The sequence below is a fragment of the Saccoglossus kowalevskii genome, chromosome 15 (assembly GCF_978046115.1).
Source record: "Saccoglossus kowalevskii chromosome 15, keSacKowa6.1, whole genome shotgun sequence".
NCBI lineage: Eukaryota > Metazoa > Hemichordata > Enteropneusta > Harrimaniidae > Saccoglossus > Saccoglossus kowalevskii.
In genome coordinates this window covers 17,340,071-17,354,966 of record NC_140655.1, presented here as the reverse complement: position 1 = coordinate 17,354,966, position 14,896 = coordinate 17,340,071, and the positions used below count along the sequence as shown (strand labels likewise).

The following is a 14,896-nucleotide window of genomic DNA, read 5'->3' as shown; positions in this document are numbered from 1 at the left end:
TAACAAATGATTTTTGAACGAACATAACCACCACTACCACCTGCACTTGCGCGTCACTCAGCTTTGAGCGTTTGTGGCGTGCCTCAGCCTAAAATGGCGCGCGTAGAACGCTTAAAGCGTCGACCACGCTCCAGGAATCACGAATGCGACGTTACAGTGGCGGCTTTGCCGCACAAATGTATCCAATTGAGAACACTCCTCAGCATTCAAGAAATTTGATATGCGTTATTTAAAATACATTCCTCATTACATTATCATTATATAGTTTTCTATATTATTTTGGTATAGATTTTCCAAAAAATAAATATATTCATATTATGCAGATTTCAGATGGTGAAATTTTATTTAAAAAGTTGTCATGAAAAAAATGATCTTATAATTATTTTTCCTGACAATTGATTTCTATTAATTAGCTATTAAGATTCTGACATAACATTATGACTTAAGCTTTCTTTCCCTTTTTTTAACTGATCTAGATCAGGCGCAAAACATTTTGTGTATTTTACACAATGTGTGTCCCGTATTAAACACGAGGGGCGACGACAGTAGCGTGTAAAACAGTATTACCCATCCTGCTATATCGAATATAAAACGAGCTGGGGTCTTAAAGCGAGGGAGTCGTCACCTACGCATGCGTCAGATGGCCATATCGTGTCTTTGTTTGCAAACAAGCTTCTATCCATGATCCTTTGCGTTTCAGCGTAAGTTGTTATCGTCGCTTTGGACTCAATTCTGGCACGTACGCAGGTGACGACCCTCCCGCTTTGATAACATATTTGGCTCGGCATTCAAATGCCTACAGCTGACAGTTTTAAATTAAATGACTAATTGGAATGTTCTAATAATGCACTTGAAACGTAATGTGCATATTCATCAAACAACAATATTTACAATTTAACTTATCATTGAAATATAAAATCACATGAATATAAAGTTACACAATAGTGTGTGGATGGTTTAATTGATTGAAATTGCAAATAACTGAAAAATAATATCAGAAAACAAAACAAGTACACAACACTATTGTATTTAGTAAAATCGGGCAAATAACGAGCAATACAATCAGGTTGCTTCCTTCAAACATGGCTTCGCCCACGAACCTAAATGAGAGTCACAACTATTAGTGAAATGATAATAAAAATGCCCAATTTGCATAATGTCAACACGAGTATTTATAACTACACGAACACATAATTTTTTATATTATAGATATGATTAATAGGAGCATTAATGGTTATTACTTATTTAACGTCAAGAGTGTATGAGAGTATCCAAATGTTATGGTGAGCGTGATTTTAAACAAGGTTTTCAACTATATTCGTTGAGACTTTGCCTTTATCGCGATTATCTCATTCATTTCATTTCAGAGGTTTCATTGGTGCGAAATTAGTTCGATTGACGCGGACATGGAACTAAGAGGCGAAAAATAGAATATCATATCATTAACACAAACATATCTAAATGTCATACTCTTATCCTATAAATCAACGCCAACAATGTATCAAATCCAGTTACTGTAATATACCCTGCTAGCAAAGCAAATATTCAATAAGGAAATATACTTAAGACATGTAAATCTTTCTTTTGGAGACCTTATCAGCGGACATATTTTCACGTATCATGTTATTGACATATATCTCAAATATGTTAACACGTGTCTCTAAGCGTTGCAGCAACTTATCAACACGCTGACATCGTTCTTCCAAGGCAGCACACATGTCAACATCTCTAGTACTTCTTACCACATCTACAATACAATAGATAACATAAGGTTAGTACGAGGAAACCGAAGGTATCGACAGACGTGCAGCGTAGGTCGATGCTACCGCGTACTGTCTGACTGCATACTTTTCGGTATCCTCGTAATAACCTTATTATTATTATACATCTTTTCCTCCCAAGATTACATCATGGGAATGGGAATGCTGAAATACAAAAAATTTAGAACTTCCTTGTGTGGGGCCCGGTCAAAACCTAGGGCGGCCATGCATGTTTTTATTGTTAGAGTTTTCTTATGCGCGGAATCATTCATATTTGCAATTCGCATTTCCTAATACGGTGGGATGAAAATACCCCGTAAAATACCGAAAAATTACGGCGCTGCGTTACGGTGACAGATGTATAATAATTGGTAATAATTCCAAATGTGCAGTAGATTGGTTATATGACTTTGTCAATTATTTTAGTGATTTTGGTATTTTGGAATTATATTAGATAAAGCTTAAAAGAAAATTTTTGGCACAGTATATGTATACCAGAAAAACACACACAACTGGGATAAACACCTTCATCCTAATATGTTTTGTCTTCATTACAAGTTTGATTGAAATCTACTCAATCATATCAGAGAACCGGCTGCCAATCGGCCATATGTGATTGCATCAATTTATAAAATTTATTATACCATCGTGTTTGGTTTTGTTTTGAAAGAAAAGAAAATCGGTCAATGCTTTGGTAAATTGATTTTGGTCCGCAAACGCATAACGCGAATAAATCACCATTTTTTTTTGGGGGGGGGGCTGTAAACTGCATTTATTATTATTCTGTACCTTGAAATAATATATCTACATTGAACGGGAAACTGATATTTCTACACTAAGTCAAACTCATCTACTGAATGCAGCTTCTTTGACAGAGGTCAGGTATTTGCAACGGGTAGTGGATTTATTTATGGTACCTATAGATAAACGAGCACTTGCCTTTCTCAATTATTCGTTCTTTGGTGCCCAATATTTTTGATGACAAGAAGAGGCGAATTCTTTTTAATTTGACGGATAAATAAACCAACATCTCAGATTCTAAATGCTGCATTTTCGTTGATCTAGTAATCTTGTAGGATATGTTGATGATGGACAATAACAACATCAGTGTAATCCAGACCTCAATCATTACAAAGCACACCAGAAGCATCTGAATCATCCTAGTATTTATACCAGTTTCAGAAAGATTGTCCGACCAATTGATTCGCAGGCGATTTACGACCAGAGAAAGCAACGTTATTGCAGATGTCCACCAACTCTTAAAGTCAGCCATGGATCGACAGAGAATAAGATGGAACATATGAACAAAAGCAAATAAAGTGAGAAAAAATAAAATCGCGAAAGCTCGAATACGTGGGAAGGCAATTGCAAGGATTTCTTCAAAAACCCGGAAACGGTAGTTTACAGAAAGAATTCGGATGCAAGTTATTAGAATCATGAAGTAAACAACAGCGAGAAGACAAATAAAACGTTCATCTGCCTCTATCAAACGACGCAAGTTCCCATAGGTTCCTATAAAACAAAATACAATAATTAATATATAATAGTCAATAATTAAAATAATTTGATGGATCAAATAATTAGCAACAAACTGGTTTATCGGATAAATTGATGCTTAGTGTTCAACAGTATCCCAAATAACCATGAGTAATTTACATTTTTTAATGTGAGCGACTTTGAGAATTATTTATAGTGGAAAAGGTTATCGTGTGAAAATTAAATTAAAATAACAGAATAAAGGCTTTGTGATTTCCTTACAACGCTAACGTCATCATATGACAACCATGTTAATTAGATAATGTTGTACATGCAAGTCGATGCGCATAATTTTATGTTCGAACATGGTATATCTTTTGCCATATATGTGCGTAAAAATGATCTATTCATATATAAAGTCATTCACTTTGCGAAAAAATTTAGCAATAAAAAAATATTCTAGATGCAATTTGTCAGTGAAGGCACATATATTCGATGCTTCAAGAATTCAATCTCAATTCGAACATTCACTAAGACGATCGATATTATACATCTATCGACTGGCTATGAGCAGCTATTTTCTGGAGTACATTCACCACATATTATCGTTCTGTCATGGGTGATTCACAGACCGAAGGAGAAGGCTTATGCTGTTGTCTGAATAAGGCTAGTCTGTAGATGTAAGACAGTAAATTGCATTCGATGTGAAAGATAGTTCGCGTTGTAGTTTAAGAGCGGTGGTCGTCGCGCTGCGCATGTGATACATTTGTGTTAATGAACATTGATTTTCCCATGATCCAATGCGCTCTTCTAATAGAAATCACAAGTATGAGGTTTGACCTGGACGAGACTTACACAATCTGCGCAAGTCAAAGTCACCATCTTTGTTTATAAGAGATATATCTCGCTCATGCGTGGCGCGACGACTACCACCCTTTAAGCAACCCATCAATATACTGCAAAGCACCCTTCATTAGTTGCATTAGTTTTGGACATACTGTTACGAACATTCTTTATATGTGCTTATTGCACGTTTCACTACGTTCCAAAAGTAATGCAATTTTTAGAATACAATTGTTGACTCATTTCGATGTAACAGTATATCATTATGTAACCCCGCGTGACCACACACTGAGCAGTAACATCTCAGTAGCAGAAAGTAGTGTGATTTACAATAATGATTGCCTGTAGGGCATCATTATTTAGACCATGGAACCATGTTTAGACACAGTACTCACCTAGCCCGGCTTTAATTTCGTTTAGTGCCAAGTGAGCAGTTGACATTCTCGTGAAGAAAATATCGACGACCACCAGTAAAAACACGACCAAGACAACATACCACCAATTCCAGAAACTTGTAAAGAAAGCTAGACCCCCGTGATAAATACGTATGCACAACCTATATACGACGTAAATTACGAGTAACAAAAATATCACGTGACATGCTATTGTGACCGATCCGTTAAGACCTAGACACGTGACACTATCAACTCTCCAACTCTTGCGGACAATACCAGATTCTTTGAATTCAGTTAGGTAAGTCACGAAACTGAAAATATTTTCATTGCCGTTGTATACGATAAACTCTAGGAAAACTGCTCTTGTTCGTTGATCAATCCATCCACTTGATTGCAATGACATCGATAATTCCATAGCCGCATCGCCAGGCCGCCCGAATATCGCCATGTATCCCTCGTTGTTGTAAACAGTTCCATCGCTGCTGGTCACATCAACACTCGACACTGGCAGTCCGAGGATCTTACTGTGTATCCAAGGAGAACGTTGCGTCAAATTCGTATCTTTGTAACTTGTCCACGATACATTGTACGCGCGCGTGTCTTCATTGTCGCGTGAGTATTTAGCGTGGCATTTATACGCTGCATCTTCTATCTCCAGTGGGATAGAACAGCCACCTAAAAAAATTACGTTATACGTTGTTAACAACACACGCTAAAAACGCAAAGGCTCATGGGTAGACGCTTGTATGTAAACAATGACACGCTATGGCCATCTTACGCATGCGCAGGTGACGACACCATCATTTCTCTACGCGCTTTTATGACGTAAATGAAAAACGAGAATGCTGCTCAAAAACGTTAACATTCTGTAGCCGCCAATTGATGAATATTATGTTTTGGAGAGATTTTACTGCAATTTATTTGACAACCAACTACTAAGAAAACACTGGTCGATTTGAAGGACACTTCACGTCATTCAGAATGAACGAAATAGGCCTCAACCCATTGTACGTTAAAACCTACTACACCAAGTCACATAAACATTCAATATTTAGCGCGAAGAATGGTTAAACGAACGTCGATCTTGCTGACCTTAATCAAAGTTCCTCAGAACCCGCTACCGTTGAATCATGGTCAATATTTCACAACAACTGTGATTAGGATGACCCTCGTGGAAATTGAGTTCCAAGCGACGATAACAAAACACGCTAAGAACACAAAGGCTCATGGGTAGACGCTTGTTTGTAAACAATAACACGCTATGGCCACCTGACGCATGTGTAGGTGAAGACTTCCCCGCATTAAAAGTATCATTGTACGCAACGGTCTAACAAAACAGTACAGCCAATGCTATATTACCTTCAGTCACCCTAAGTTGGCGTAAAACAACAGGGCCCACGGTATAGCTCACTAGATTGCCAAACAGAGTAAGACTCCCTTGCTTTTCTGATATCGGTTTTCCGTTGTATAAACTGTCTGGAAATATTGCTTCAATGACAGTTTCTGACATCCATTGCCAATATTTGCTTGGCGTGGTCACCTGTTGGACAATTCAAATAACAACATCGAGTAAATTTGAGTTTAGCACTTTAGATAATGTTAAGAGAAGGAAAGGAAAACTAAGTGTGTTCATCGTCCGCATGTCCGAATTGAATCTGAATATTCGATTTAGATTGGTTGAGTTCAACTATATGTGGTATGTACAATTCACATCTAATTCCTCTATAGACATTATGACAGGTATGGAAGCTACATCATATAATTACTCTAGAAAAAGTGTAAGTAAACAATGTCTTTGTCTGCAGTTAATTTAATACTAGCAGCACGTTAGTAAATAATTAATCCGGTGCAGCAAACTGTGTAATATCTACATCATACTATGACTTTACTTTCTAAAACAAGCAATTATAATAACGACAAAGCAATCTTAAACAAACAATTGTTTGTACAAAAAAAGTTAATAAACTCACATCATTGTCTGGTTGCGGTGCCAGGGTATCTCGTATATTCCGCCCAGCATAGTACAAATCAATGTTTCGATATGCTGATGCAATGACGGTAATTACGAGAAGTAATATCAAACAAAATACGAAGTCTTCTATCACCGCGCTCATACGTCGCTCCGTTAGACGCTGTCCCCTTTCGTTTTGCAGTTCCTCATTTGATAGCGATCCTTTTATATCTATAAAGCACAGTAACATAGCAGTATACGATGTCAGTACACATGTTTATGTAATGTACCCGACAGTAACCGTGACAATATTTGACCTCAGGGCTACATATGAAAACATATGAAATAAATAAATAAGTGAATAAATAAATTATTTTCGCTATGGTATTCTAAAATATTGAACCTCAGCAAGAGTGTGGCACGTATTTGAAAGTTTTTCTGATCTTAAATTCGAATATTTCCACATAGAGCAACTTACGTATTTCATTGGTGCGATGGTTTTCTTCATGTTCCTCTTTTTTTAATGTGTCCTTTTCTTCTGGATTCTGTTCATCAGAGTAGGACTTATTGAGTTTTGAATAGACAGCCGATATAGCCATAGACAATGCTGTTGCCTATATAAAGTAAATAAAACTGTTCAGTAATATTCTCGTTGTAGTCTCCCGTTTCGTAGATACCCGCATGTCCGTCAATGAATTGATAATCCATTGGTTAGAATGTATGCATATGGTTGACGATTATTCACGCCATAAGGAGAATTAACAGTTGTTTTGCTCTGCTGTGCGACAAAACTCACGTTGGATTTACTTTGGTATGGCCTTATTTAAATGTATTAATTTTGCTACGATATCAACAATTTTTAGTTGATAAAGACATTTCATGGTTATACTACGACTCTGCATAAATGTTAGTGTTACTTAAATCACGTGACACTGATCTTGAGTAAAAGGGTAGGATTTCAATTCCTCACCTGCAAAGGTTCTACAATGAAAGCAGATAATACGATTGAGGTAATCTCTGCTGTCAGCCACTGAAGTGATGTCTCTTTCCCCCACTGTAAACTGTACAAGACAGTGAAAAATGCTGGGATCACAATCGAGGCAAAGACGAGTATCCAAGCGAAAATCACACACCACCAAGGCCACATATCATCTTTTTCCTGTTTCTTCTCCTTACTTGGTACATCGCCACCATCGGAGTTTGACGATGAATCGTTTTTACTTTCACGAGGTCTAGCCTTTTCAAAAAGAGTCTGTATAAGGGCGGATGGAGGCGTCGAAACCAAGCTACAGATCAAACTAATATAGATTGTTCCAAGAGAAAATCTAAACGGCCCGATAGAAATCGTTTTGGTCTCGGATATACGTTCAGCGGTGCCACCCTCGCCGCCAGTGTCGTAGAACATGGCATTTGTGATCATTGAGAGGTATATGAACACAATGCAGCAGCCAAGTCGTTGCACTCTAGTGAAGTTACTTGGAGTTGGACGAAGCCATACTGATCCCCACATATAATCTTCACTGAAGCCCTCTCGCATTTTATTGGATAAGATGTTTTTAAAGCTTGAAAGTTGTAGGTCTCCAGAAACAGGCAGTAGACGAAGTATTTGGCCATCAGATTTATCCACTGCCAACCAATCGTAACAAGTGAAATCAAATCTGAAATTATAATAATTTAAAATTCTATATTTTAACTAGTAAATGAATGGGTCTACAATGTGATTTAAAAGGAAATAATTGTAATAAGTCGTGACAAATGATGACTGACTATGTATGTGACCGCATGATATGATAAGTATTACTAAGATACGTAAATGACTGTCGAGACTGTCTCGTCGATAGCCACGACACTTGACCCTAAAAAAAGTGTTTATTTCTCCTGATCCATTTAACCATTTTGAACAATAAAATTGATGACGAACGATACTAAAATAATCTTTGACGGGCGAAAACAACTGTAGCACCCCCACACACAACGATATATCGATCAGCTATTTGCGTTTAAGACCTATTTCATGTGTAATACCTTCGTTCACTTTGAAGATCAAATACTACAACCCTGTTAAGATACCATGATGCATCGTCGTTGTCTTTTGGAGAGTTATCATGCCATATACGTATATATCGCAATTCGCCAAGGGATTTGGGTACAGTTAGATACAGACTCACTACACTTCCACTGGAAAAGCACTACAAGGAAACATATGATGAATATTACTAAGGTTATTTGATGTGTTTCTTATCAGTGAAGTTTTTTATTGATTCAGCCGCCGATGACATCACATGAACACATACGGAAACAGATACGCAATACTTTTATGTAAATACGCTAGACTAAGAACGTATTCAACGGTAAACAATGAGAGAAATCACGTTATAGAACATAAAGTTCCATTCAGAATACAGTAGCTGAGTGCGGACTAACAATTAACTATTAAAAGTCAACATCAGGACAATAAACTGCACTGCCGTCACAAACAGCGTATTTATTTAGTATACTCACAACTCTACTCTTTTTGTCTATCAGGTCTCTGACACCAGATTCTCCGTCATCCCCGGTTAACGTGAACTGAATTTTCGACTTAGTACCCGATGTTGGCACCATAGACGTATACACAGTGAGCTGGTATATGTAGTTGTCACGAGGGTTGTTTCCAGCCAACGGCCACACTGTCCACTACAGATTAACAATAGACTTGTTCATCACAAGAGACCATCACTAATTAATATACTTTATCAACTTGTATACGTATCCTACCTATAGACGGTATGTTCAACTTAACAGCTTTACCGATTAGAAAGATTTTATACTGTTATAAGTGCAGATCTGTAAAAATCTGCACATAAATTATCTCCTTAAATAAGTAACACTAAACGATAATATCAAAAAGCATTATGTGTATTAAAATATTACACATTCTTAGAACCCTGTTTAATATCATTGCAAAGTTGATTTTAGAAATATAGTAATATTATTCTTATTTAATAAGTCGGACAATGGCGTGAAATAGTTTCGCATGTATAACTCTTCTACGAATTTCACACTGATTTATCTCAACATGTTTTATTTTTTCTTTGTTTTTTTTTCTAACCATTGTCCAAATTAACACACTATTCCATTATAATTACTGGTCTTGATAGACAGTTTTGAAAAAAAAAAAATATTTTGTGAAAGATGACCTGGGTTTACTCTGACGCTCAAAGATTCAACACGTGTTGCAACGTGGTGAGAATATATCACAGACAATTAAAACGGTATTTGTATTATAACCGACCCTTATCAAATCGTCCTTGTCCTTCTTCCGCATATATATCGTTAATATCACATAAATCAAGAAGAATGCTAGTATGACTATCAAGACCACAGAATTATCAAGGATGTTCTTCGTAAATACTGTACTAAAATCGATCTTATTGACTGGCACCACGAAGTCAGCAGCCGAGAAAGAGGTGAGGTGGTTACAGGAACATGTGATTGAGTCACTCGTTATATACGACGCAACCTGTGAGATAAGAAACATATAGTTTAGTGTTAGATTCGTAAAGAGCATACGATACAGACTTCCCGTTTTCAACATTGTAAAATTCTTTTGTTTTTACAAAAAAAATGAAAATAACCGATTTTGATTAAAAATATTTTATAACGCAATGAATTCCATATGTACACCTTTTCATAATTACCACTTACACAACAATATTACAAAAAACAAAAGATAATTCTCTATATTCTCTATATTTTCATTTTTATTTATTATGACTGAAACAAGCCGAATGAAATTACAAACTATGTAGTATTTTTCTGGGAAATCTTAGTGTTTAATATACATAAATACAGTATACTTCGAGTGGGAAGATGTACTTCCTGAATGTACAATATGTGAAATGGTTTGTTCTACACTATTTATTTAGACGTCGCAACTTCTAATAAGACAAGTTGACTTCGGCTTTCATAAGATCTGTACTGACACAATTCATGTAAAAACTGCTCTCACCGAACACCCATTGGATTGCCATTCCTCATCAGTTGTATTCCAATACCTACAGAACGCAACACGCATAATAACAGTACCATTGTGACCATCTATTGATAATTCGTCCACACCACGGCCGCCAGTAAACATTGTAGAAGTGGTTTGCAATACGTCATTAGTACTGGTTTCGTTATTCAATCCCAGGGTGCTTAGCGCGTTTTCAATATTATACGTCGTGACTACAAGAACAATATACGTTAATTACTAATTTGAATGCAAATTGAGTTGTAGCTTTCGAAATGTATGTTCACCCAAAGTATACTTCATGTATTAAATAACGTGGAGGAAAGATGAAATACTAAACCTACACTCTAACACAACCAACACGTAGTATACTCCAGCATCCTCAGTTGACAGGACAACGTCTTTCGGTTGTAGACTACTGAACGTTTTATTGACATCATACGTCATGGCCGTGGGCATGAACTCAAAACCCATGTAAATATTGTAAATTAATGGTCCATCATAATCTGGTAAGAATTTTAACACCACGGACCCTGGCCCCACTGACAGATTAAAGCTGAATACTAGATCATGTGCTTCCGATATCTCATACTGGTGTTCCTTCGTTGTTTCGTTGGTGGTCTTGGCATCATTGTTATTGGTAACGTCAATTAAGATGCGACCGCCGTTCAAAGCAAGCTGATGATTTTGATGTATTAGCTCCAATCCAACGATTGGAGAATCATCCAAGGGGTCTTCCTCAGTGGAAATGTATGGATTGTTACTCATTGATAAGAACTGCAATAAACCACAAAATATATAACTACTAGCCAGTATGTATTATTTTGATATCACAGATATATTTTCGACAGAGTAAGGCAAGAATCGACAAATAAAAACACACAAACACAGACCCTGACCTTATAAGTGGTCAAATGTCTTCACGATCTCCTATTCAAAACTTATATAACATACGAAGCGACATGCACCATTATACGATTGACGCTTTAAGCAATACTGCATGTTAGTCCGGTCGACATACGATGAACAGACCTGCATGCAGATGAGAAGGTGTCGCAAAACAAAAACAAAACTTGAACTGTTTTGTTACCTTGGTGCTAACTGGTGTACTTTCCAGGTCATCGAACATTTCACTCTCAGGCAGGCGAAAGCCTCCGGCCTCTGAATTAAACGCAAGCCCATTCAGATCATTCGGACTAATTTTAGATAGCACAACGTGTAAGATATCTGTACCATACTCGGTTGGTCCTGCACCGGGGAGAACCATGGTCAAAGCTGCATCACATACTGCATCCAGAGCATTCATGGCATTGGTTATGGTAATTCGCATCTATAATTAAGTAATTTAAATAAATAACACCTCCTAATATTTTCATTCCTGATAAAATTGTCCACTAATACATGCATCGAGAATATAATGTATAACAGCTAGACCAGGTTAATACACCACCCCATTCAAATATGTTACAGCTGTCGTAACATAGTCAATAAATAATAATGCACAGCAGATGTGCAATTCTGTTTGTGTGCATTATCACGTACTGTTTTTAATGTGAGGTGTATATATTAAATAATACATACCGTGTCCCCATCATCAATATCTGTGTTAAGCTCACGACTATATAGAGACGCAAGTATAATGTTGTTAGATGCCAATATCAATTCTGTTGAACAAAATATAATGTATGACAGTGCATATTAGATTAATTTTATATTGGTACAAATAGAGTCATAACAACTATATATTTACTTACGTTAGCGTGATGGAAGTTATCTCACCTTTCCCTATATCCAAAACCATTGAATTTATCGATTCATCTGCGGATTCTAGCAGCGCATGTGCAGATTTCATGGCTATTGTTGCTGCTTTTGCCTGGATGAGTAAAATGACTTAGAATATTGATACCGGGTTATGTAATTGAGTTATCTGTTTTTGCGTTTGGATGTTTGCTATTTTGCAACTTATATTGCCACCACAAGGGGCTCACGGTCGCTGATTCGTACGTAACTATGAAGTAAAGTGAACGAAATTGTCGGTTTCACGACGCACTAATAAAGTTATTTAATTAAGATGTGTGATTGTACTAAAAACAGGAAGTATTAAACGTTTGCATACATGTACATGTAACGAAACATACCTGTGTGTCCAATGTCAACTCTTCTGGATGTCTGAATGACGTCACACTGGCGACAACACCAGCTATTTGTTCTATCCCACTTTGTGAATCGAAAACATATTCTACTGATGCCAAATCAAATAACGCATTTATAAGAGAAGATCGGGTCTGTAAAGAAAAATAGTAACTTTAGTTACTAATCACAGATCACAATAGTCATTTAACCATTATTACAATAATGAAACAATAAATAAATAATAAACAAACAAACAAACAAACAAACAAACAAATAAATAAATAAATAAATAAACAAACAAATAAATAAATAAATAAATAAATCAATAAATCAATAAATAAATAAATAAATAAATAAATAAATAAATAAATAAATAAATAAATAAATAAATAAATAAATAAATAAATAAATAAATAAATAAACGTGATGTATACATAGAACATATCCACTAACGAACATACCACACCAAGACCCCAACCAACGTCAGATTAATGCGGCAGTATCAGCATCTTTATAAACCACCAGAGCCATAATTTAGTAATGACCGATATGGCGTGACGATGACTTCAAAATTTAACCATGTCACATGGGTTAAATGTGTCTGGAGTTTAATAATATTAGCCATTTTGACCTTGGAGTTTGTTTGCGAAATTGCATGCTTGTATACAGTGACCTTAACTTATGACCATTTGTAATCTGACCAATTCACATGTGGAGTTACATATAAAATATCAAAGAAATTGGGCTAGCCATTTTCAAGAAAAAGTTGAAATTAGCACTTTTTACCAGAAATGACAAAAAAATATTCATCAAAAATAGAGAAGTATCAAAGTATTTGGCTTTGTAGTTTTTTTACGAATACGTCGAAAATTTAATGTTGAAGACAATGGACCAGTGTTGACTCAACAGCAGAGCTAACACTTTGCAAAAAATGTATATTTGTAGCATATGTGTAAGATAGAATGGCAACAGACTGGATTTAAATATAAAAAGGTATTTTTAAGTAATATTATTTACCAAACAGTCTGTATGTTGAAATGTCAGAAAATGACACTGACCAGTCTGAACTGCAGAGATCTCAATCTAAATACACATTTCAATCGCTAAGGGTTTTCAAGTCACGGATTGGAAGGAAAAATATGTTGTTCGTAAGTTATGATTACACAGTTTGTCCAAAATATTTCTTTATATGTTTAATTATTAATTACCTGCTGCACAGTGGCTATATCTTGTTCATCTCCTCTCGAATAATCGTCTGTAGAATTCTACGGTGATGAAATGTACATTGTTAACAGTAAAACTTCGATGTGGCAACATGAATGACTTCTAAATCCAAAAGTTTGTACCACAAATTATACAACCTTTCCCAACCTTTACAATAAAACTAGTTTTGCCAAAAAGAGATATCATTTGACAATTATATTAACATCACAAAACTCAAAATTGGAATTTAAAAATTACACTAAAAATCGAAAGTACACTAACTGTTATATCGAATGCATATCGCACAACACTGGATCATAGTAAAATATATAATAACTCACAGATTCAAATTCAAAATAAGAAGCCACCGTGCCCAGATAACTGACTGCAAGTAATGGATCTTGTGTTTTCAGCTGACCAAACACACCTCCACCTGTTTCAATATGTGCCATCACATCTACAATGATATCTTCGAGGTTTCCTTCCATGACCTTGATTGAAAAAGGCAAAGCGGATCATTATATTAATAGTTTTCAAAATGTAAATGTATACTTCATTTTACAAATACGTTGATAATTATGACAACGGACATCAACACACATAAGTAAATTTCTATATTAAGTGACGTGAACGGAAACCCGCTCAAAGCGTCGATATCGTTTTTATCTGTAGTCGTCCATCAACGAAGACCATGTTTTTGAGAGATTTTATTATGTCACAGTGCTAGGTGCCAAACGAATACACTTTCACACGCAGTGAACGACAATGCCTTCATTCACCGTTATAATCTTCGAAGTCACGGACGCACTTTCTCACAAGAGGGCACAATTTACAAAAATGGTGTATTAATCAAACTCAAATAAGCATGCTGGGAGATATGATCACTAATTATGGACTTTAACCACGGTATATAAATAATTTATACGAATCTAATTCACGTTATGAGTCATTTATGATTGCACTTTATAAACGTTATCTGTTTGTTTTTTTCACTTAATTTTTTTGTCTCGGAGCATATTATATAAGGTCGGTTACTTTAAAGCAGGGGAGTCGTCACCTGCGCATGCGTCAGATGGTCATAGCGTGTCATGGTTTACAAACAAGCGTCTACCCATGAGCCTTTGCACTTTGAGCGTGTGTT

At 36.0% G+C, this 14,896-nt stretch overlaps 1 protein-coding gene across 1 annotated transcript; it reads right to left on the bottom strand.

The window, feature by feature from the left end:
- Positions 1-1,562: 1,562 nt before the first annotated feature.
- Positions 1,563-10,866, bottom strand: LOC100372613 (polycystin-1-like protein 2). The gene is made up of 12 exons (XM_078008337.2): positions 10,764-10,866; positions 10,417-10,634; positions 9,700-9,927; positions 8,928-9,101; positions 8,451-8,614; positions 7,396-8,083; positions 6,904-7,039; positions 6,445-6,656; positions 5,834-6,014; positions 4,475-5,149; positions 2,700-3,272; positions 1,563-1,747 (listed from the first exon to the last, which is right to left on the bottom strand). Exons 1-12 carry the CDS (start codon positions 10,864-10,866, stop codon positions 1,563-1,565), a joined length of 3,537 nt encoding a protein of 1,178 aa, XP_077864463.2.
- Between the last annotated feature and the right edge of the window lie 4,030 nt (positions 10,867-14,896).

Coding starts and splice junctions, on each gene's coding strand:
- LOC100372613 (XM_078008337.2), bottom strand. CDS start 10,866: ATGACGTATGATGTCAATAAAACGTTCAGTAGTCTACAACCGAAAGAC. Junction 9,102..9,699: donor ACAAGGACGATTTGATAAGG/GTCGGTTATAAT, acceptor GTTAATCTGTAG/TGGACAGTGTGGCCGTTGGC. Junction 6,015..6,444: donor CACCGCAACCAGACAATGAT/GTGAGTTTATTA, acceptor ATTGTCCAACAG/GTGACCACGCCAAGCAAATA.